This window comes from Lepisosteus oculatus, chromosome 12 (assembly GCF_040954835.1).
Source record: "Lepisosteus oculatus isolate fLepOcu1 chromosome 12, fLepOcu1.hap2, whole genome shotgun sequence".
Lineage (NCBI taxonomy): Eukaryota > Metazoa > Chordata > Actinopteri > Semionotiformes > Lepisosteidae > Lepisosteus > Lepisosteus oculatus.
The window spans coordinates 24,055,687-24,080,487 of record NC_090707.1 but is presented as its reverse complement, the minus strand read 5'-3'; the positions used below and the strand labels follow the sequence as shown (position 1 = coordinate 24,080,487).

The following is a 24,801-nucleotide window of genomic DNA, read 5'->3' as shown; positions in this document are numbered from 1 at the left end:
AAGAAAAAAACATTTGGAAAAGTTAATTACAAAATGTAAGCCAGTACATTTACATATTACAAAAACACTTTAAATTAAAATACCCTCAAAGTTCTCTGTAAGGTACTAGAGTAGTTAATAACACTTTTTTGCATGTTCTACATCTATAAGACGCATAATTTTCATATTTGATAGTCTGTTTGATGTTTTTATATTTTCTTCAGAGAAGGCAGCAAGCATTATTGCAGTCATGCTAACTCTTTTCATCTGTGCTTCAATCCATGTGCTGCTGAACATGAAAGCTACTAAGTGTAAATAGAGGCAATTCAGTTAAATTAAGCCTATTCTGGGACAGCCTAGTTACCCTAAGGGGAAAATGTAGGAATGTTTCTTCAGAAACTCCTTTGTTCTCCCCTGCCATTAACCCGCATATGATTAAAATTCACTCAAGTTGTTTTTGCTTGAAATTCGTTCATATGCTTGGCAGCTGTGATGTGCTGAATAGAAACATACCATGGGTGCTTTTTAGAGTGGAGTTGAATTGTTTTCTCAATATGTTTTCAAAATGCAAGATGCTTTCCTAACTTAGTTCCTAATTCACCCATAACTCATTGTCCCTAGTGAAGGTTTTCAGGTATTAAACAATTTTTGTGGGGGTTTTCAGTGATGTAAACTGAGGAATTACAGATAGAGGCATCTTTCAGCCGTTTTCTAGAAGCCTGTGGATTTACAGGAAATTCCATTACAGTGCAAAGAGATAGCATGATTTACAAGTAGAAAAAACATCACAGATTATGAGAAAGAAAAGAAAGAATCAAATAAATGCAGATTTTTGTTGCAGGTTAAGGGAAAGACATAGAAAATGACTGTCTTCAGATGAGATAATCTGTCTCTTTTCTCCAGTTCATTGACAGCGATGATGACAATGATGGCTACATTGACACAGATGAGGAAATCTCTAATGGCAGACTGAGCCTCTTCAATGGGTCAGGCCCTCCATATTTCCACAGCTACCTCTACATGAAGGGTGAGTGCACAGTTTGTTTTCACACCTTCAGGACTGCAGGCCAGCTGTTATGTGCTTGTAACTCCCATGCAAAACATTTAAGCCCGATTGTTGCACTTTCTTTTGTTTTCATTTGTTTAATTTTAGTTAACATAACAGTTCTTCTTTCATTATGAGAAGAAGATGATCCCTCAGAAATCAACTAAAAAAAGCAGAGTGTAACCGAGTTAATTTATAATTCTGTGGTATATCAAATCCTGGTGCTACTTTCCACCAACTCAGAACAGTTGCCATCTAACTGAGCTAAATGTTTTTGAGTTAATTCAGTAATTCTGATTTTTATGAATCCTAGTAATAATAATTGTATTATGTTATTATTATTTTTATTATTAATAATAATAAAACTCTTTAATACTGGAAATCTGCTTCTTAAGTCTTAGTTTTCCTCTCCCTCATTGTAAATAATTGATTTTTACAATGTTATTATAAAATAGCACAGTCAACTGTGTCAGACAAATACCAGACAGAGCCACAGACAGAGGGACACAGTCAAGTTGGCTGAGAGTCAAATAAAGATTGCAAAAATGTGTTTAATTGCTTAATTGAGTTGTATCTCTCATTCCCAAGATCATACATTTGCAACTTGGCTAGCCTTTAATCAACAGAATAAACTCTACAGGGTGTGGTTAGATGATATTATGTATGAAGTTCAATATGAAATATATATAGTGGTTAAAATACGTTTTCATGGAGATCCAAAATGTTTAGACAATGTGTAGTGGCATGTGTCATGTAAACCCTTGATGTAAAGTTCTTGTGGCAGAACCATTCCTACCACTCCTAAGGGCTGTAGAAAATAAATCTAGCTATAAAAATAAGATGAATAGTGTATTAGGTTACTTATTGAAAATATTAATATCTCAAATGTTTAAAAGTGTAGATGTTTCATGTTCTAGTTTGCTTTGTTTGCTTTGCATTGCATTCAGTATAGTTAGACTAAAACCTAGCTTCTCCTCTCTTGGTCCTGGTCCTACCATGAATGGCAACCTACAATATGCACTATTCTATATAAAGCAGATGGTCTTATATGAGACTGGCCTCTCCTTCCTGCGCAGGCGGTCTGATGATCCCATGGCGACGGCGCTGGTGTGTGCTGAAGGATGAGACCTTCATGTGGTTTAGAGCCAAACAGGAGTCCCTGAAGTCTGGTTGGCTGTACAAAAAGGGTGGGGGCCTGTCCACACTCTCCCGCCGCAACTGGAAGATGCGTTGGTTTGTCCTGCGGGAATCCAAGCTCATGTACTTTGAGAACGACAGTGAAGAGAAGCTTAAGGGCACCATTGACATCAGGGCAGCCAAGTGAGAGCACATCTATACTTTTCTCTCTGTTATTTATAGGGGGTGTTTTTCCACCTGAACTTGTTTTTTAATAGAGCCCTGGCATATTATAGTGACCACCCTAAGAGAAAACATTACTGTGTCAAGAACAAAGCTCAAAATGTAAAAGACACATCCATATTTGATGTAGGCTTTGCTTGTGTGTTATGCAAGAGATCTTGCATTACCTAAATTAATTCAACTAGGTGAGAAGTACTGTAGTAAACCTCAGGACTATTCTACTATTTTGGGGAGGGCTGCTCATTTTAATTTGCCTGGACTCTACTTAACACATAAAAGATGGACTCGACACTAAACAACTGTAAGATTAATTATTAACATGGGTCTGTTTGCAGAGAGATTGTCGATAACCACGAGAAGGAGAATGCCTTGGATATTGTGACAGAGGAAAGGACCTATCATATTGTGGCTGAGTCACCAGAGGATGCCAGGTGTGTCATTTGAGGCTCTTAGCGCCTTGCCTTTGTTATCAGACCTAAGATTCCTTGTGTAAATCAACATATAGAGTTCCATGTTTTGTCTTTAAAGAAATGAAATGCCAATGCTGGCCAATACCATTTCTAAAGTAAACTGAAAGAAAGATATAAATCTTGTGGAACAAGTTCTGTGGTTCTCTTATTTCTCTAGCTTGAATATGATGATGATATACAGTAAAGAAGCAGACACTTCAGGTCCAGACATGTTGGTCATTCATCATCCTCCAATCTGGGGTTTCAACAGTTGCTCCATTTGTCTACCTTTTGCCAGCCTATCCAATGTTAATATCCTGTCAATAGATTATTTGTAAGTGAAAACTAAAAATAATCAAATGTGGGCACAGTTCTTCATGCATTAAAAAGTACAATGCATTAATAAGACCTCATTTAGAATATTGTGTACAGATATCATCACTTTAAAATAGATATTCCTGTTGTCTAGAGAAGAGCAGCCAGATACATTCAAGAGCTTAAAAGAGTGTCCTAGGTAACAACAAGGGGACTTGAATCAAGTATACAAAATCTTAAAAATATATTATGTCAAAGTATACAAAACTATGTAAATTCATTTATACATAGTACATACAGAGGTATTCTGCCCCTTTCTATGATATCTCACTTTGTGAAATTACAAAATGATACATACACATGTTTTAAACCTAATATTGTATTCAAAACCTGAATTCTCAAACTGAACACATCTAAGAGTAAGACAAACTAAATATGAGAAACTAAAGAAAATAAAATGTGTTGATTGCATAAGTAATCGTACCAGTGAGCTCAATATTTGATGGAAGCACCTTTGGTAGCAAAAGTGTTTGGCAATGAGGGTTACTACTACGGCCATTTCAAGTTCAAGTTTATTGTCATTATACTCATACACAGGTATATGGTATAACAAAATGCTATTTAGCTAGCTCTCAGACGGTAAGTGGTACAAAAAACAACAATACAATTCTATAAGAAAAGAAAGACGGAGACAACAGATAATGTGCAAAATAACAGCAGTTGTGCAAAATCATGCATCAACAGAATGAAATAAAGGATACAAAATAATGGGGGGTGAACTTCTTGACATGTGAGGTAGAGGTACTGTAGATTTCAATGTGTGTTTGAGTTTTGATAAAGAGAGAAGGCACCATAAGGTCGTAGGTGAGAGAGGCTGGGAGTTTAATATTTGGTTTTTTAAGTTTTTGCCCATTTCTCTTGATAGAACTTTCTCATGTTGTTTTTGGATCACGTACGGATAACAATTTTCAAGTTGATCAAAAAGATCAATGTACAGAATATTGAATATAAATAGGATTCAAGTCAGGACTTTGTGCCACTCAAAGACATTTGCTTACTTATTCTTAACCAGTATAATTGCACACAGAGGCTGTTAACCTAATTGTGTGGCTCAAGAAAGTAATTTGTGCACCTAACACCTAAGCAATAACGAGTTCCATTTTTCATTCTGATTAATTACTACTTTTTTGTTTTTTGCTTTAAAAAGTGTGGAGAACTGTATGTAACAAATATTATGTGCTATTTCAAAGTGTAAAGCTTTACAAGGCAATGTGCATGTATACTGTACTGTATATGTACTGTACAGTATATATTTTAAACATGTATAATGTTTGTACCATGTTTCTTCTCAATCTTTTATTCATACAAAAGCTATTTCCTCACTGGCTTTCTCTTACCACCATATTCCTGCCAAGATGACAATATGAAATCATTCAAGTGAATATTTTCAGTAAACACCCCAGAACCACACTGAGAGCCAAAGCACACAGACTTAGAGCAGTTTTAATGACCTCATCATGCACTGGTCAAACTGTAGCACATGGCAGTATTATACAATAAATTCTCTCATTACTCACACAGGGCAGAATAAAGTCATCTTGCTATTACTCATATCATCTGTGAAACATCTCATTCCCATTAAACAGATGAATTTGTGCTGCAAAATTTGTTTTTGGGAAGGAGGCAGATGGATATTCAGACTTTATGCAAGACTTGAAGGTTTCCATTCAGGTTTATTTACACTATAAAATGTCTGCTGCAATGTCATTCTGTATGAGATGGTAGTTCAGAATTCAATATTCAATATTGAACGTCTGCACTGCACACTAGCTGCAGTGCATCATGGCCTAATTGTGCCTTGTCTCTGCTTTTTTCCCTGTTGTTTCAGTGGCTGGTTCAACGTGCTGAGTCGGGTTCACAGTGCCACTACAGAGCAGCTGCTGGAGATGCAGGATGAGCAGGCTAACCCCAAAAATGCTGTGGTCAGCATTCCCTCTTCACTGCATTACACTGATTTTCTGTTACCAGTTTGTCTCATACACAACGAAATCTGATCTGCAGTAAATGTTAAAAGCAAGAACATAACTTCCATTTGAGAAACAGAAATATATAATGAGTTTTAAAGTGAGATGTGAAAATAAGAATGCAATGTAACCAGCACTTAACTAGCTAGGAGGTTCAATATCAGGAATGTTATCTAAATAAAACTAGATGACGTGATTATTGTAATGATTGAGTATCAGTGTGTCTCACTGGTGGATTTCATATCTCATGCAATCAAATAGCTCAGAAGCAGAGGTATACAAGTGAGACTTGACACCAACAGTACTTAAGCGGTCAACGGGTCGTGAAATTAAATATTAAATGAGCCTGAGTCTTGTCTCTATCCAGCTGTGATCAGGATTCCTCAAGAGCTGCCGCACAATTGGCACACAGTGACTCCAGTGAGGGACACAACACTGGATGTCCTCTAACTTGCAAAAGAGATTGTAGAATGTAAAAAATGGATGTGTCATAGCAGCCTATCTGCATGCCATTCTGCCCAAGTGGCTACAGGAGTAGCTACTATGAGCTGAAATGTGTAGATACAGTTAGTGATTCCAAATTGATATGATGGTTTGTATAATTAGAAAAAATAATTGGCAAATCTAAATTGTTTTTCAATAATAGAATAGTAAATAATAAAAATAAATACAAAATCACACTGTTGCCACAGCATAGACATGAACTACTTTGTGACAGACATGTATGAGTATTAGACAAATGACTAATGAAAGAATTCAGTACACCTTCTGATACCAAATTATTATCAAAAATGGTTGCAGGTTTTCAGTCAATGGTGCAAAAAGTATCTGGAATTTAGAAAGGTGCCATCAAATGAGATCAAATGGATGTTGCAACTGTTTGGTCAAAGGTTTATGATTTACTATATCTTTAAATAATACTGTTGTATATGACTTCTAGGACTAGTCTTCTTTTACAGAATGGTATCTTTTCTTTTTAACATGCTGTGTGTTTTTCCATGTTCCAGGGGACTCTCGATGTCGGACTGATCGACTCCGTTTGTGCCTCAGACAATCCTGACAGGTAAATGCCCTCTGTCAAACATTGTTGGAGCCTCATTTTTTTCTATCAGACGAATCAATGAAAAGCACAAAAGGACGTACAAAAATGGCACTTTAAACGGTACAAAATTAAACCATGTTTTTATTTCTGACGTTTTGCATCAGACAATCACTGTACTGGAAAATATTTTTCATTCTAAAGAAAAATCGTCACTGAGAACAGATTTCCTGTGGTGCTTGTATACTGTATTAGTACGTGTATGGAAATGCATACCACTGTATGCAATAAATAATATGCAAAGGGAAATCCCATTTCAGCTAACAACCCTAAGTAAAGACTTAACACCTCACAAAGGAGATTAATAGTTGGAAGGTGGAATCTGATTATTAAAGACATGAAGGACAGGAAGTTGATTGAAGAACTAAACATATAGTAAGCAGTGGGATGTAGCTATGCTAAAAGTGCTGTTTTTGTTGTCTCTCCTTTTAGGCCCAACTCTTTTGTGATCATCACAGCAAACCGAGTAATCCACTGCAACACAGACACTCCTGAAGAGATGCATCATTGGATCAGCCTGCTTCAGAAACCTAAGGGAGACTCCAAAATTGATGGGCAGGAGTTCTTAGTGAGAGGTACTTCGGCTCTTGGGCTTTCAAATGGGCTACAAAATTAGACTGTGACTTCTAGTTTTACATAGTGGCAATGGTATTAATATTAGTAGTATTTCATTTATTATCTTATAACCTGACACCCGTATCCAGAGGGACTTATACTGTGACATTTTAGACTTTTTTTTACATGCAGAAGGAAGTTTTACTTGTTCTTATGAAAGTGTACAGACATTTAGTGAAACTATACAATAAGTAGTTAGAATTTAAAAGAGACCATGAGTAAATGAGTAAATCATAAAGCAAATTACATGGTAGTCTGAGCATCAGATAATCATGGGTGGCTGCTTAATCACTGTGAAAAAGGAACCTAGGAAGCTTATAAAAGCTATAGGCATGTCTCTTACCTTTTGCTTGTCAATCCTATTATCTCAGGCTGGCTCCACAAAGAAGTGAAGTCTGGGGGGAAGAGTACCTCGCTCAAGCTGAAGAAGCGCTGGTTTGTCCTCACCAACAACTCTCTAGACTACTACAAGTCCTCAGAGCGCAGCTCCTCCAAGCTGGGCACACTTGTCCTCAACAGCCTTTGCTCTGTGGTGCAGCCTGATGAGAAGATATTCAAGGAGTCTGGTAAGTCCTTGCTTTCACTTGCTTTAGATTAGTGCTTTCTGTTTTATAAATGTTAATGTTTAGAAAATGGATAAGGGAAGGTAATAAACCTATTAGTCCAAGTGGTAGCTAGACTATGGTTAGGCAGTGTAAATGTACCAAACTTCTGTCACAGAATAGTCTTTAACGCCACTTCAGAATTTCCAGGTTCTATAAAAAAATAATTGTGATATTTTTTGTTCCTTCTTTTAAAATCACTTTATTATGTATCTTCCTTATCTCTAAGTGTGTATTCTTATATTTTTTCTTTAATTTTTTGAGGAATATGTCTACAAGGTGCATAATACATAAATGATTTTTATTAAAATACTTTGGTAGATTGATGTTATGTTATTTTCATTCACTGTGAAGCTTGGGATCTTAGAACTACTTTGTTATATTTACATTTTTTTCTTGTTTTAAAGATGTTCTTATCTAATTTCTTCACTTATCTCTCTAGGTTACTGGAACATCATTGTCCATGGACGCAAGCACTCTTATCGCCTCTACACCAAGATGCTGAACGAAGCCATGAGATGGGCCACAGCCATACAGGGTGTGATCGACAATAAGGTGCCCATTGAGACACCAACACAGCAGCTGATCAGGGACATAAAGGTAAAATGTGGCAATGTACCAGACAGATAGAGTGCTGCTTTACTATTTTAGTATATCTGTTGACAGATCAAACAACAGTATGTAGTGGGAAATTTTTTAATACAAACTGAAAAAAGTGCACTACTGGACAAACCTCAGAAATTCGACCCGTAGGTGGTGTTGCAGTTGCAAGTATTTTAATGCAGCATTTTAGCTATGAATAGTTAAGGCAGTTAATATCTGCAGGCCATCATAAGAAACCTATAACTACAACACATTTACAGAGGATCTTCTGTTAGAAAACAAAAGTCCATTTTGTAGCAAGTGCATTGACATTTTGAATGTGGACAAGCAGATGGTTTAGATATTGAATCAACTTGACGGTCATTAAAGGACAAGTGTACAATTGGGTATCACCAGCATAAAAATTAGATTTAAGTTTGAAGTAAGATTGAATTTGTGTTTAGAAAGAAGTTAACCCAGAGATAAAAAATAATGGGCCTAACTAAACAATTTTTGGTACACTGCTCAAAACAGATTTCAGAGTAGATTTAGTGCCATTCATAGAAATATACAATTCTCATTAGGAAGGTATGTTTTAAACCTTAATAGAGCTGTAATAGAGCTTGATAACTGACAGATAAACCAATTCGAAGATTTCATTCTGTAGAGAGATAATACAGGATCAATAAAGGCAGGTTTGATATGACTGTCATTCTCAAAAGAGCCATTTCAGTACTGTGCATTTTGTAATTAAACACATAAGTTTTCATATAAAATTACGTGATTTGAGATGGTTAATTTGAGACCCATTACATTTTCGAGAATTTCATCCAGGAAAGGAAATACTTTTATGATTTATTCATAGTTTTCCAGAATATTTGGAAGAGTTCTTGGCTCCTTAGTAGACAGCAGTAGCCTTAAAGACATTGGAGACTACACAATAAAATGTTAGCATCAGACAGGTGGAGCTACTACATCTATACAACTACATAATAATAATAATAATTGCTTACACTTATATAGCGCTTTTCTGGACACTCCACTCAAAGCGCTTTACAGGTAATGGGGACTCCCCTCCACCACCACCAATGTGCAGCATCCACCTGGATGATGCGACGGCAGCCATAGTGCGCCAGAACGCTCACCACACATCAGCTATCAGTGGGGAGGAGAGCAGAGTAATGAAGCCAATTCATAGAGGGGGATTATTAGGAGGCCATGATTAGTAAGGGCCAATTGGAAATTTGGCCAGGACACCGGGGTACACCCCTACTCTTTTCGAGAAGAGCCCTGGGATTTTTAATGACCACAGAGAGTCAGGACCTCGGTTTTACGTCTCATCCGAAGGACGGCGCCTGTTTACAGTATAGTGTCCCCATCACTATACTGGGGCATTAGGACCCACATGGACCACAGGGTGAGCGCCCCCTGCTGGCCCCACTAACACCTCTTCCAGCAGCAACCTTAGTTTTTCCCAGGAGGTCTCCCATCCAGGTACTGACCAGGCTCACACCTGCTTAGCTTCAGTGGGTTGCCAGTTGTGAGTTGCAGGGTGATATGGCTGCTGGGATTGAAGGATCCAAAGTAGTAGTACCTCTCAGTTGATAAGTTTTTTTTACATCATCAAGTATAACAAACAGCAAGTAGGAGAAGGCAGAGAGTCAGACAGCACACACAATGAAGTGGGGGTTTGTGTGCAGGGCTCCTTAAACTAAAGTAATTGGTGCCAGATTCTAGAGAAAGTATCCAGGAAGAAATCAGCTATTTGTTCACAGACTGAATTTTTTTTCACTTCAAAGTTTTAATTGAATTTTTAAATCCTTCAATTGTTTGAAACGTCAGTTTGTCGTTATAGTGACCATACCGTTGTTGTTTAACCCAGAACATTGCCAGCTAATGTTAAGGCAGAAACATAGTGTAATATATTATCTTTTCACATGCCTTTTAACAATGAAGTCAAAGCCCACCCAAGTGTGTTGCTTTTAAAATTCCAAATTCCTGCATAATTGGTGTTACTTTGAAACTGATTATCGGATAAATTATAGGTAGCATAATCTTTTATTGCTTGATCTCAGGAATGAAATTGTCAGGGGCTAGACAGGAATCCAAAACATCCTAGAATCTAATTAAAACATCTTAATGTGAATTTTCCGGAACGTTTAATTGTCAGAATGCTTTGACGAAAACTAAACATAAAACATTGAGATACTATAGTTGGAAACAGTGGCAAAAGCCACATTTGTCCCCTTTGAAAGGAATAGATCATGCACATATGGCCATGACAATGGGTACTTGCTCAGAGGTTTTAATAATAATAATAATTGCTTACACTTGTATAGTGCTTTTCTGGACACTCCACTCAAAGTACTTTACAGGTAATGGGAACTCTCCTCCACCACCACCAATGTGCAACACCCACCTTGATGATGTGAAGGCAGCCATAGTGCGCCAGTACGCTCACAACACATCAGCTATCAGTGGGGAAGAAAACAGAGTAATGAAGCCAATTCGTAGATGGGGATTATTAGGAAGCCATGACTCCTAATTTTCCCATGTATTAGGATGAATTTCCAATTCATAGATGGGGATTATTAGGAAGCCATGACTCCTAATTTTCCCATGTATGGGAAATTGGCCATTTCTAGATAGGATTATTTTCCAACATTACACTAAAAACCTTTTACTAAAACATTCCTGTATCTCAGACTGTGAGAGTGTTTTGTATGATCCTTTGTGGTATAAGCAAATGAATTAAGGCAGACATTACTGACCTTAATTCACATTGCACGTGACACCTCTTCATTTCAGCTGTGGAGCCGCACTCCTATGCCACCCCTATTTGTCACAAAGGAAGTGCTGTAGTTAATCAGGTACCTGGAGCTGAGATGAGGCTCTGTAATCTCTCTGTGTGCCTTAAACAAGTCAATAATACTCTTTCAATCTATATCTCTTCACTTCTCCTTTAAAGGTGTGTCTGCATCTGAATTAGCATTGTCAAGAGCTACAGTATTTGACATTTAAAAGTCACCATATTTAATGAAATTCTGTTTGCTGTGTTTTGTTTTGCTGCTCTAGTATATATACACATCCAAGATTTGTCAGCTTGGCTATGAAAAAGACTCTGAAATGTGTTTTTCATGACATAGATTCTTATGGTGTGCTGTTTCTTTCCCTTATCATTTACTTCTGTGTGCAGATAATTGCATTTCAGACTGGGGCTGTCAGATTGAGGTGTTTTCTCACCAAATGTTGTTTAGTAAAGTCACATGCAGAGCTTGACCAAAGAAATAGATATTGTATATTTTCCTAATCCCAGTGCTTACCCTTGTTTTTCCAGGAGAATAGTTTGAACTCAGACGCTGTAGAACAGACATACAGAAGGAACCCTATCCTCCGATATACCCAGCATCCTCTGCATTCCCCTCTACTTCCCCTTCCCTATGGAGACATTAACCTGAATCGTGAGTCTTATCTCGTCTGAGTTACTCTTGTTCTGCACTTGTACTGTGTAGTAAATGACATTCATTTAAACTGTTGTGTCATTTTCTCATTAGTTTTTTTTACATTTTTAGACTTTGATAGTCAATGATTTTACACCTATAGAGCTCCTGAAATAAAATTCTGAGCTGTACCAAGAGCCACCCCTATTATTTAGAAAGAGCTGAATTGATTCTTTGTACTTGGAAGTGAAGATTTTTTCCCAGAATTAATTAAATGCATTATGGTTAGATATTTTTTCTCTTGTTCTGAGAAAATATTTGAAATTTGTACTACCATAATCATGATTTAGCACTGTGTTTTAAAAACATGGTAACTGTAATATGGTAATGCTCAAATTCATGGTTGTTATGTAATGATAAAAAAATGATTGTAAAAGCAAGTCATTATTTTTATGCAGTTATCCAAGATGGTACATTGAATCAGTGTGTAAAAAAACTTGATAATAAGACATAATGCCCCATGTAATCATCAAGCAATCGGCAAAAAATATCAAAGAGACTGCCATCATCTGCAGATAACACTGTCCTGTGTGTTTTTCCTTGCTAGTCCAAAAGGAGAAAGGCTACGCCAGTTTGCAGGATGAGGCGGTGAAGATGTTCAACTCACTGCAGGAAATGGAGACTGTGTCGGACCCCGTGCCAATTATCCAGGGCATCCTGCAGACTTGCCAGGATCTGCGCCCACTGAGAGATGAAGTCTACTGCCAACTCATCAAGCAGACCAACCATGTGCCCCAGCCTAACAGCGCAGCCAACCGCGCCCACTGGCACCTCCTCACCTGTATGAGCTGCACCTTCCTGCCCAGTCGTGCCATCCTGCGCTATCTCAAGTTCCACCTGAAGAGGTCAGATCCGTCTTTCCGTCTAGATGCTCTCTGTTGCATTGCAACTCACAGACAGATGTATTCTGAACCTGTGCAATAGGCAACATTTTCAGGTTCGATGTCAAGAACAATGTGTACTTCATCCTATTCATTCTCCTACCATGCATGTATACAAAGAGTATGTCTCAATCTCAAGAAAACTAAAAAGAACTACTAGCTTTGACTTTGACTAGCAGATCAAAAAATCTGATACAGCACGCCTTCATATTCAGGTGCTTTCATCTGCTGCTTTACATTTTGTGAACTTTGGGGTCAGATTTCTTTGTCCTTTTGCGATAATAATAATAAAAAACAACTTTATTTTATATAGTGCCTTCAAAGGTGGCTGCTCAAAGTGCTTTACAGAATGAGAACAACAATAAATAAAAAGAATACACAAGATAAAACACAATTACAATATACAGAGGAGACCGTGGATGGTGGTACTAGGAAAAGCAGAGGGATGAAGAATGGAATCAGTTAAGTAAAGGCTCTTCTAAAGAAGAAGAGTTTGAGTCTGGATTTGAAGAAGTTTAGAGAAGGTGACTCTCTGATATCCTTGGGCAGAGAGTTCCAGAGCTTGGGGGCATAACAGGAGAAGGCCCTGTCACCCATACAATGTAGACGGGCTTGGGGGACAGTAAGGAGACCAGAATTAGAAGAGTGAAGGTAAGGTTGCAAGATGGGGAGTAGGGCGATAATTTGTCAGACAGGTACTGAGGTGCCAAGCTATGCTGGGCTTGTAGGTGAGCATGAGGATTTTAAAGTCCACACGGAATTTGACAGGAAGCCAGTGCAGGTACTCCAGGATAGGAGTCCTCATTCCTATGCTATGTCTTCTTTTCTGCCCCAGGATTAAGGAGCAGTTTGCAGGGACAGAAATAGAGAAGTATGCCACTTTCATTGGCGAGTCCCTGAAGAAGACCAAGACACGAGAGTTTGTTCCCTCGCAAGAAGAGATTGCAGCACTGCTCACCAGGCAAGAGATGACAACCACTGTGTACTGCCATGGAGGAGGCTCCTGCAAGATCACTATCAACTCCCATACTACTGCTGGGGAAGTACGTCCACTTACATGTCATTAACAGCATCTCTTCACTTCCCCTTTACAAGTGTGGCGAGTTTTATACCATCCCGTTATCTTATAAGGTGAAAGAAATGAGGATTTTTTTAAAACATCATGGAGGATTTAAAAGCAAAATTTGGTTTACACTGCTCCACTCCACTGCTCTCAATTCACAGATCTATGTCTAAGAAGAACACAAGTTGATATTCTCATAAATATAAGTATGCCCCAACATTCACTTTAAATTCGTTTGTGAGTATCAGTCTTGTGGGATACATAAATGGTTTACTTCTGAAGTACATTCCCACTCCACATTCTGAAAAGATGCCTTGTTCCAGAAAGTGGTTTGGATACCTGCTAATGTACAAAATAATGTATAAAATATTTTTTTAAAATACTGGAATAGCTATTGCTATGTCTGTTTTCTCCTTAATGTTAAGGAATTGTTGAGGAAAACCCTGTTTTAAAAAGCAAAACACCACTCCAACAAATTGACAGAAATATCTTCTTCAAAATCAAATGTGTACTTCTTGTTCAACAGCAGTAATAAAACATATAATTCTCCCTTGATTCAAGTCCAATAGCAAGTCTATAAGTGGTGACAGAAAGAGTTCGTACTGTTTGTCCTCAGGTTGTGGAGAAACTGATCCGAGGCCTGGCGATGGAGGACAGCCGCAACATGTTTGCCCTGTTTGAGCACAACAACACCACTGATAGAGCAGTGGAGAGTCGTGTCATCGTGGCCGATGTACTGGCAAAGTTTGAGAGGTAGGTTGTGAGCATTGAACTTTGTACTCATTATCTCTTATCTGCATGCAATGGAGATCCTGACAATTCCTCAGCGAAATCTGTTAGTAGAAGGATGTTTTCTGTAGTGCCATATTGGAGCACTCTCTCTGTATTGAATATTTTGGCAGAAATTAATCAGAGGAGTTCTACTCTTGGCTTAATGTGGGGTAGTACTCTAACTGATCTTTCTTAGGCTTCTACTGTATGTATAAGGATTCCCTGATGATTTACAAAGCATTGCATTTTATAAACCTCAACTCTTTTGGTCAGGTTGAGACTTTTCAAAATGCCTTTTCATATTAAAAAATAGCTGATTGGTATATAAATTAATTGTATACATTATTTTAGATTACTTAGCAAGTAATTCCTTGGACATTTTGTTTATAATTTGTTACACAATATTTTGCCTTATTATCCTTAGGGTATCTTTTACGAGACTCAGAATGAAGCCAGCATCTGAGTAAATGAACCATTATAATTGACTTGTCTCTGATGTTTAAACAGACTGGCGGGCACTGAGGAAGAGGAGGAGGAAGGACAGTGGAGGCTCTATTTTAAACTCTACTGCTTCCTGGATGTGGAGAGTGTTCCCAAGGATGGCGTAGAGTTTGCATTCATGTTTGAGCAGGTGAGTCCCAGTGGCCAATTTAAAGGGCTGTAAAAAATATCAAAATAACATTAAGTACTTACTTGGCAAGATCCACAAACGATTTTATCCAATGTAGTCATTTTTCAAAACTTTGCATTCTGCAGGATAATTTAACATGCGTCTGTCATTTTGGAGAGTTAATACAGTGGTTCCTGAATGGACCAAATGCATAATGAGATGTGATTATGACATGACCGTTGGTTTAGAGGATGAACAACCTGTTTTTGTCATAATTATTCAAAAAACGTAACATCCAAGATAAATATTTTGCATCTTTTGCTTATCTGTTATTCTCTGTCAGGGCTATAATGATAGTAATAAAACAATACTTCAGAAATTCTGTGACTTAGAAATCACATGGGTTTGATGAAGCAGCGTGTATGCTTTTAATGCCATGTGTATTCCAAGTGTTTTCATGAATTGGTCAAAAGAGGGCATGTTTTTGCCATCTGCCATTTTCCTTTATTTGTGAAAGTACAGAGGACTCATGTTGTTTGAAGACTTGTAAACATGTTCCGTTCACACAGCATTTTGCCAAATTTTTTGACACATTTAATAGAGTGAGGATTCCATGCATATGCTTGCTTATGACTGCAGTATCTATTTTTTTATTGGTAACTACAAGCAAGAGAAATTGAGCATGCCACAGAACCCTAAAACTACTGGAAAAGTTAAATGCATAGACATGGAGGCACTTTGGTATTACACCACAACAAAGCAACAAAAAAAAATAGGATTCCTTATTTTTTTCATGAACCTAATGACCCATTATTTCTCCCGTTCTTTGTCATAGGCCCATGAAAGCCTGATTAGTGGGCACTTCCCCGCTCCAGAAGAGACACTCCAGCACCTGGCTGCCCTGCGGCTTCAGTACCTGCATGGGGACGTAGGCCGGTCGGGCTGGTGCCTGGACAACATCTACCCAGTGGGTCGCCTGCGCAGCCGCATCCTGCAGTCCACCAAGTGCAGTGGTGCGGTGGGCAGTGGTGCAGGCTCCAGTGGACACACCCTGGAGAGAAGGAGAACCAGCTTCCTGGAGGGAACCTTGCGGCGTAGCTTTAAGACAGGAACCATGAAAAAGCAGCGCGTGGAAGAGGAACAGATGCTGGAGATGTGGGTGAAGGAAGAGCTGTCGGCCACCCGCGCCAGCGTGATGGAGAAGTGGTCAAGGCTGCAGGGCTTGCAACAGCACCAGGCCATGCTCAAGTACATGGCCATCATCATGGAATGGCCAGGATATGGCTCCACACTCTTTGACGTGGAGGTGAGTTCCAGGCCTTTCTTTGTTCATACGGATGGATATTTGGTATTAGGCCAAATAATTTCCATGTTTAATTCCTTGGTCTTTTGTTTCTTTTCATTTGCTGAATTTGTTAAAAAATACTACATATGCCATACTATTGTAACTGTATCCTCTGGTAAGCCTTAGGTGGTTTCAGTGTGTGTACTATAGTTCACTCCATATTGGAGGTATTGCTTTTTTCATGGATATTCCCTTTTTCTTTTGATTCACCCAACCAGATCTGTCCTAAACTAATCTGGGGTCCGTTTAGCTTTCTTGTGTATGTCACTTTTGCCAATTAATTAGTCAATGCCTCTAAATATCTGCATATTCATTTTATTTGAAATAATGGGAGAGTTGCTGCATTGAGTTTCTTTATTCATATATGATTATATAAACCTCATTCCTAAAAGAGCCAAAGCTCCTTTTGAACTGGCTAGTTATGCTGGTCTGTAGAATACAGGAGAGCTGTCTTTCCTAAAAACAGAGTTTTGTATTTCTATCTAGTGTAAGGAAGGAGGTTTCCCCCATGACCTGTGGCTGGGAGTGAGTGCAGAGAATGTCTCGGTATACAAGAGAGGAGAGCCCAAGCCTCTGGAGACATTTCCCTACGAGCACATTGTCTTCTTCGGTGCACCCCAGGCTAGCACCTACAAAATTACTGTGGATGAGAGGGAGATGTTCTTTGAGACCCCACAGGTAAGGGTTTCAATAGGTCTTTCCATTGCATTTATAATTACATTAGATGTGTGTTTTCTAAATTGATATGATTGTCTATTCTATTTGCATTAAATCTTTACTCAACGTGCAGTAGTTAAGTGTAAGTGTAGTTAAGCTAAGTGTAAGTGTGTCTTAAACATACAAATTGCCATGGCAGCCTCAAATACTGACTTTATAGACATTGTATTATGTTACTTTTGTTGTTTTTATTAATTTTTTAACTGCATCTGTTGCCATAAAAAATCATTCAGTCCTTTTTGAATTTGTTTCAGCTCATTCATTTGTTGTTATGTACAAATTAAAGATAAGTATTTGTGAATAATTATTGTTCATGTGAAACATTATATATAAAAGTAACCATATTGTATCTAGTTGGAGAAAATAACATGTTCAACATGATGTATCCAATTACAAAGCAGTTAATTGTTTTGCTGTTCTAAGAAGTTTCCAGCAGGAATTGATGAGTGTGTTGTTTCAGGTTGGGGAGATCACCAAGATCATGAAAGCCTACATTAACATGATCGTGAAGAAACGGTGCAGTGTGAAATCTGTGTCTAGCCAAGGCAGCACCTGGATTAGGTGATCTTGCTGCCCAGTCATCACCCATCTTCACAACAGGAACACGTGCTCAGCAATGAGCTGTTAGTGACCTGACAGGAGGAAGAGTGGACATTCGGAAGCCATAGGAGTGATAACCTGCTGTTTTAGATGACTACCAAAGTTCAATGAGGGCAAACTGTTGTCCTGCCAGACAAAAGGACTCAAATAAACAATAACCCTGGAAAACTTCTGCCATGGTATTCAACTCATCAGCAGAAGGCTAGCACATTCTTGTATATGCTACAGTTATTGCAAAGGATTTGTTCGTTTTTAATTCAGATGGAGCACACTGATTTTATTAGTCCATTCTCTGTTAATGGCACCCTTCAAGAGACAAAACAATCTTTGCTTGCTTTTACTTCTTTCTTGTTCTCACATATGCAAATGCCTCTTCTACAAGTGAGTTTTCAATGTCAACTCATGTATAGTAGCACAGTTTTGAATAACGTTTTTTCCTCACATATGCAGGCTTGGATGAATTTCTAGTGGAATTTCACGGTAAAGTTTAGTATTTGTCCAATCCATACCATGTGATTATACCTACACTCCCTTCTCAGCACTGCAAAATGACACATTCTTATGAAGGTCTCATTCTGGAGGTCATATTTCCACTTCAAGGATTTCTTGATTCTGTCACAAAATCCAATCCATACCATGAACGATTTTCAGTTCAGCAAGCCTGTTCTTGTGAGGAAACCAGATTGTTTTGCAGCAGTTGTTGGATCTGCGTCAGTTTTGCACAGAATATTTCTGTGACAGTGTTTCAAATGTCACTTAAAATTGTTTGTATACTATTTTCTACAGTATACTATGTAAGAAGCAGAACCCTACATTTATATCATATTCAATATAAATAAATGAATTTAGTAGGCTTCCACTTCAACGTCAATATCAAAAATGAAAAATAAAAATGTCCCCTAGCTGTTTTAAGCTTTTTACCTCTCATTCAGTTTTTAAGGTATGGTTAAATAGGAGTAGGGAACAAAATATCAAGTTTGAAGAACTATTTAAATCCCTGAGTCATTATGCCTTAATTAGATTTGCTGCCTTTGATTCCTACAATGCCTTCTCTCTCAGCTGTGAAGTCAAACAAAAGTAGGGTAGTATTTTACAAATTTGCATGTCAAGGCCTCGAACCTTGGAGAATAATCCTCCATAAGATTAGAAGAGCCTGATTGCCATTTTTAATTATAAGGGAGCAAACAGTCACACTAAATTTTATTTGCATAGTAAATTGAAATCTGATTAAACAGGTATTTTAAAGTTTTAACTGGGTTAACAAGAGATTGCCTGCCCCACTCCATGGTACTTTGGGCATGTTGTCAAACTGGCAGTTGGTCTTCATTTTATTACCAAATGTTTTAATTGCTTCTAAGAAGAAAGGACAGGAAGTGAAGATTTCTTCTATAGAAGGTGAAAGAGAAATTCAGTGCTTATTTCTTAAGGGATTATCTTGAGGCCATTTGGAACAGGCATACATCTACTCTAGCTTATTGATAAAGGTTAATAGTGCTCTTCTGATGACATAAAATAACCATTTTATTTACACGGCCAAATTTCAAATTTTCCATTTTATGTGACAGGAGAGTAAATCCAGATAATTCAGAAGGACCTGTAGTCGTAAAAGATGTTTTCTTCCTTTAGAATAAAGCACATTTTGTGACTGAGAAACTGAAGATATTGCAAGAATTAAATGAAGAGTACTAAGAAGAGGCCTCCGAGGCAGATGGAGAGGCAGTCATAGTCAGGTACTTCTGTTACAGAGGGAAGGTTTTCTGTTTTTGAAAGAAGTAGTTGTATGTGTGATGGGTGGGGGAGGGAGGGGTATTTATTTAACAATAGCTCATGCTATTTCTTTTGCGGAAGGAGGCAGCGGGTTAGTTAGTGCACTGTGAGCCTGGAAAGGGCAGATTATTTACCTTAGAAGGCCTCCTTAATTTGAGAAACGGAATGCCCAAATGTGCTGCAGAATGTTAATATGTCAATTGTGGTGCAGTCTCCTTGGAGAATATGTCTGGGTAGGTTTAATGGTCACCCATATTGTCACAACAACTGGGCTTCATCCCCGGTGCTGTCTACCCTGTCTCTTACTACTGTTAGGCTGTGGCCTCTGGGATGGCTGCAGGCAGCCAGTCCAGGGTGAGAATGTAAGCATTTATTATGAAAACCGTGCTTGTTTTTAAAAGAAGGCAAAGAAAAAAATCTGTTTTTTTATTTGTAACTGGCTTTACAAAATGCTTTAATAAATTATTGGATTACATCTTTTGTGTTTTATTTTGTTGTTAATTGATTTGTTGTTCCTTTTGCTTTTGTGATTTTCACTTCCAACACTTTAACACTTCACATTTGTTTGAACACATCTGAAGTCTAGAGTGCTTAAAATCAGCTAAAGGCATCCCCTTCAAGTTCTAAAACCTTAGATAACAGTTTTTTTTTCATAGTTTATTTAAATGATTATACTTTTAGTTTTTTATCCATCAAATCAGTGCTTTAACGCAGCTGATATTCTTTTTTTGTTAAAAAGCCTAAACTCATTAGGGTAAAATGATAGATCCTTTTACACTGTTGAGTTATATTACTGACAATCAAAATATGATGTTATGATATAACAGTTTTATTCAAATATATTGTTTTTAACCTATCAATAGAAGCTGTTCAGGTTTCCACCTTGTGGAATGCACTAACACCTCACAAGCAGACCCCCTGGTTTTTCAGAAGAAACAAAATCTCAGACTATAAGGAAGGTAATCTTCCAGACATTTCAGTTAAGTCACAAATAAGACCTTGGAAGTATACAACCTGTGAAATAGACTATTTTTCAGTAATTTGCTGGTTTTTACAGTAGTATTCTTTCTCACACTAGAGGTACCACTTCTTAGTTACTGGGTCACTTTTGACAGCATTTTACATTATGGGAAACAGATACTTTAAAAACATTATACCAAATGTGTGCATCTATGTCATGCTACAAGTTCTTGTGGTATTATCCTATATTTAAAAATCTAAATATAAGACTCCATATATACTATATACTGTATATGTGACTCCTATGTAAAATATAGACATACAATGTGTTGAATATGTAAGTGTGCCTTAAGCAGTGCACAGGAACTTAAGGAGGTCCCAGTTGATTAGTGGAGTTTGTATGTCCTTCTTGTGGCCATGTGCGTTTCCTCCATGTACTCTGGTTTCCTCCTATAGTCGTAAGAGGTGCTGGTAGGTACTGTAATTGGTTTCTGTAAATTGGCTCTGGTGTGTGTCCTGCAAGGCACTGGCATCCTATCCAGGGTGTTTCTTGCCTTGTGCCCAGTGCTTCCCATGATATCCTACAGTCCACCATGACCCTGATTTGGATAAGTTTTTACTAAAAGTGATAGGATAGATTATTGCCAAAGACACTGGAGCCACTATGTCAATAATTTCAGAGAAACGTTACAACAGCAAATTCAAAAGGAAGTCTATCAAAATCTAACAAAAAAAAAGAAAGAAAAGAAATAAACTATTTTGCAAACAACTAGCCACTTCTTGAAAATCAAAACCCCAAATTTTTATTTCTAAAGAGCAAAATCAAAATTACACTGAATTGTTGGCTACAATAACTGTTATTGTACCTGATAATGTAGCAGGTAGTCAAGGGTAAATGGTGCTCCTTGTTTGGGCAAAGCTGGACTGTGCATTTGCAGTTACTTTGATTAGAGGTACACAATGTTACAGACCCTGCAGAGCATTTATGCCACATATACTGATGAAAAAAAGAAACACAACATTTTCTGGAATGAGAATACTTTAGTTATAGCTTATGTACTTTCACAAAAAGCTGATAATTTGTTTTAAGCCTTCTAACCAACAATACAGCTTGTGCAGTGGGGCATTGTAACTTGCCAATCACACGAAAACTTGTTAGGTTCACTTTTACCCAACGAGGTCCAGCTGGAACAATGCCTGATCAGGTTACCTTTAAAAAGGCCTTTTTTCAAAGCTTAGGTCAATGCAAGAAAAAGGCCACACTTTTTCTTTTTTCACCTTTTCAGTTTTCTGTCCATTCCAAAATGCCTTGAATGACACCAGAAGCAAGGGAGAGAGCCATTTGCATGCTGCAGGTAGGCATGTCATGTGCCAGCATGCCAAACACTGTGGAGTAAGCTGCTCCACTGTGTCCCTACTGCAAAGAAGGTTTCAGCAGACCGGCAGGACAGATGACAAGAGCAGGACCGACAGATCAGACTGGTCCATCTGAGAGATCATTTCAGATTTGCCACCCATACTGTTGCTTAAACTGCCGGTAGACACAATGCCCACTTGAGTGACAGGACAGTGAGGCTCCATGCTGCTGACCTTAGAGCAAAGAGACCTGTCAGAGGCCCTCTTCTCACACCTCACAGACATCACACCTGACTGGCTTGGGCCAGGCAGAGGCTGCGATGGACTCGTCAGCAGTAGCATCAGGTCCTCTTCACGTATGAGTCATTCTTTAGCCTGTTCTTTAGCCTGTTCCACGCAGATGGGAGGGCCGGAGTGTGGAGGAGGTGGTGTTTCGTTTCTTTTTTCATCAATATACATGTGTTTTTGATTGTGAAATAGGTCTGTGTTTAGGAAATTAAAGTTGAATAGCTTTGACTTATTATTACACTCAGGCAGATCTGAGCTCCCAGTCTTCGGTTCACACAGGGACTCACCGCATTCACACAAGGAGCTCGACTCCGCCCGGCAACACTTGGACCTTGTATGGCAGGCTCTTTCAGCTGCCTGCCACTAACTGGTCAGTAATCAGCCGGGTATTTAACCTCTGCTCACCACTGTCCCGGTGCTCTGATATTTGAGCTACTAGGTTGCAGTAGTTCTCTCGCACCAAGAATTCTGGTTGTTTACGAAACCAGCTTTCCGTGGCCTGAAATAACCACTGCCTGTTTGCGTCCATGAATATTTCCTCATTTGCCAAACGTGCCAGCCTTGTTTTCTGATTCCACACCTGAACAGGGGCAGTCATGTGTCTCCGGTCAGCCCTCGGCTTTCTCCAATATTTTCGACCTTGGCTACCTTTGTCACCCCTCGCCTGCCCTTCATGTGTCTCCATGACCATTTGCCATTTTCATCTCTCCATTGTGTATAGCAGCTGGATCTCTATTTCCATCAGCCAGCCATGGGCTCTTCAACACTAAGACACGGCATAACATTTATAGTACAGTTTATTGCTGCTGAATACAGTCTAGTTTCCTATGCAGTGCGATAAGCAGTAGATTTGTACCTGGAGGGAATTGGTACACCGGTGTATCTTTCCATTAGCTTATTCAGAGTGGGCAGCATCTGTTCATTATTTGTGTGCCAAAGAATGATGGGAATATACATACAGTATATGGTGAGAGACAGATGTTTATCCCATTGCAAGAGCTCATGACTTATTTGCAAAATTGTCAAATAGAATAGTTTGGAAACATCTGGCTCAGTCTTATCAATTTGTCAGGGATCCAAGCAAACCGTACTTGCAAAACTCACAGTCAGTTTCCTTGTAGGATTTCTAAGTTCTCAATGAATAATGGGTTTTGTAGTGCAAGGATTGGAAGATGATATCCTACTATCTGACATTCTATTGATTTGCAGAAATAAGGCAGACCGTTTAAATTCAATTGCCTTCTTGGGATGAATAAAGCATTTTGAATTGAATTTGAGATGAGGCTACAGCTGCATGGGTTTAATAAGAAATGTACAGAACAGTGTAGAATATTTGAGTCACATTGTTGATTGAGTGGAAATCACATCTTTAAAGGAAAAATCTTCCTGAATCGATTGAAAAGGCTGTGCTGTCCAGAAACACAGCAGACCTGAGGTATTTCCTTACTTTGCTAAATTACTATGGGAAATTCATACACAATCTGTACACTACGATCAAACCTTTGACAAGTTCGTTAGAAAATAATGGGATCATTGGAATTCAGTTTAGAGAGAATTTTATTATTGTGTCATTTGTCTTTTTAGATGTTTAATCAAGGTAAGTACAGTAGTGTCTGGTGCAGAGAGCTGTCATGAATAGTCAAATTCCCATGTTACCAAGTCCACCCCATATCGTCACATGATGTACTAAAGTGTATAGTATGTATGGTTAAAAGATATAAGTAACACTCATTTATATGATTATTAAAGTACTAATGTATTGGCTTTAATTTAAATAACATTGATAGTAGTAAAAGAAGTAAAAGAAACAACAGTAATCACAAACTTATAGTAATCAGATAAAATAAAAATTAATGTCTTCTCTGTGTCCATCCTGCACTTTCTCTCTCTGCCTCTGTGATTAGCTCACCCCACTGTAATGAAACAGACAATTAAACTATCAAAGAGCCTGTAAAGTTGTCTAGTCCTTCTCCATGCTGCCGACACAAAACCAGGAGTATTTGTTACAATATAGAAACTATACAATGGTGAGATGCCGGTGCAGGTTAGAGGGTACTTTGGCAGGGGACAGGGAGAAGCTTACTCACTATCTTGATTTGTCTCATCATCCTAATCTTGTGGCTGCTAATTTGATAGTTGAGGTTAACAACCTTCATCCCGTCTGCTCTTCCATACAAGACTGTTGGCCTGACTGAATCGCTAATAAGCAAATTCGCAGCTTCTATTCGCAGATATCATGACCCTACCTTAAAAGTATTTATAAAGATTCATTGTGGTATTCCTTGTGCCAGTGCAGGCAAAGGAAGGTTGCAAAAAAGGTTATTTCTGGGAAGACTTTTAGAATAAAATGATCTCTGTTAAAACTGTTTGTGTCCCAAAAAAGGTTGAATCATATGCTTACTACAGGCTTAACCTGTAAATACACTTTATACAGCTCAACAGTTTAACAAAAGAACAATATTTTAAGTGTTTTTGGGAGAGGTGTTGGATACATAATATAAGTTAAGCACAGGGACTCTAGATTTAAAGCAGCACTTTGAAGTGCAGCCCCTTCCTAATGAGCACACCCATGGAGTTGGTGTCCATCAACTTACAGCAGTAATTTGTTTATATGAATGGAGTGCTACCAGACCAGGAGACAGAGATGGTGTGTGACCTGCTCACAGGAGACTACTTCAGTCAGTTTGGGGTATTGCAGAAGATCCACTCTGAGTAACACACACAGAGTCATTTCTTCCAGGCCATGTGTGTCCTCCTCGGCATTCAGAATATTACTACAACACCCCTTAGTAAACTACCTGAGATAACCTTTGAGACACCCCTATATCACCCCAATGTGGTTGACAGCCCCACATATGATGCTCAATTCATGGA

General features: G+C 38.3%; 1 protein-coding gene across 1 annotated transcript in view; it reads left to right on the top strand.

The window, feature by feature from the left end:
- Positions 1–19,798, top strand: part of LOC102695284 (unconventional myosin-X-like) — a 134,030-nt gene extending 114,232 nt beyond the window's left edge. The window contains exons 26-41 of the mRNA XM_015359310.2: positions 883–1,006; positions 2,101–2,344; positions 2,719–2,814; positions 5,036–5,129; positions 6,179–6,234; positions 6,703–6,845; positions 7,257–7,451; positions 7,930–8,087; positions 11,407–11,530; positions 12,117–12,414; positions 13,286–13,493; positions 14,130–14,266; positions 14,792–14,915; positions 15,730–16,200; positions 16,726–16,917; positions 17,417–19,798. Coding sequence (XP_015214796.2) covers positions 883–1,006; positions 2,101–2,344; positions 2,719–2,814; positions 5,036–5,129; positions 6,179–6,234; positions 6,703–6,845; positions 7,257–7,451; positions 7,930–8,087; positions 11,407–11,530; positions 12,117–12,414; positions 13,286–13,493; positions 14,130–14,266; positions 14,792–14,915; positions 15,730–16,200; positions 16,726–16,917; positions 17,417–17,521 — 2,769 coding nt within the window. The 3' untranslated portion in view covers positions 17,522–19,798. The remainder of the gene's footprint in view (positions 1–882; positions 1,007–2,100; positions 2,345–2,718; positions 2,815–5,035; positions 5,130–6,178; positions 6,235–6,702; positions 6,846–7,256; positions 7,452–7,929; positions 8,088–11,406; positions 11,531–12,116; positions 12,415–13,285; positions 13,494–14,129; positions 14,267–14,791; positions 14,916–15,729; positions 16,201–16,725; positions 16,918–17,416) is intronic.
- Positions 19,799–24,801: the final 5,003 nt, after the last annotated feature.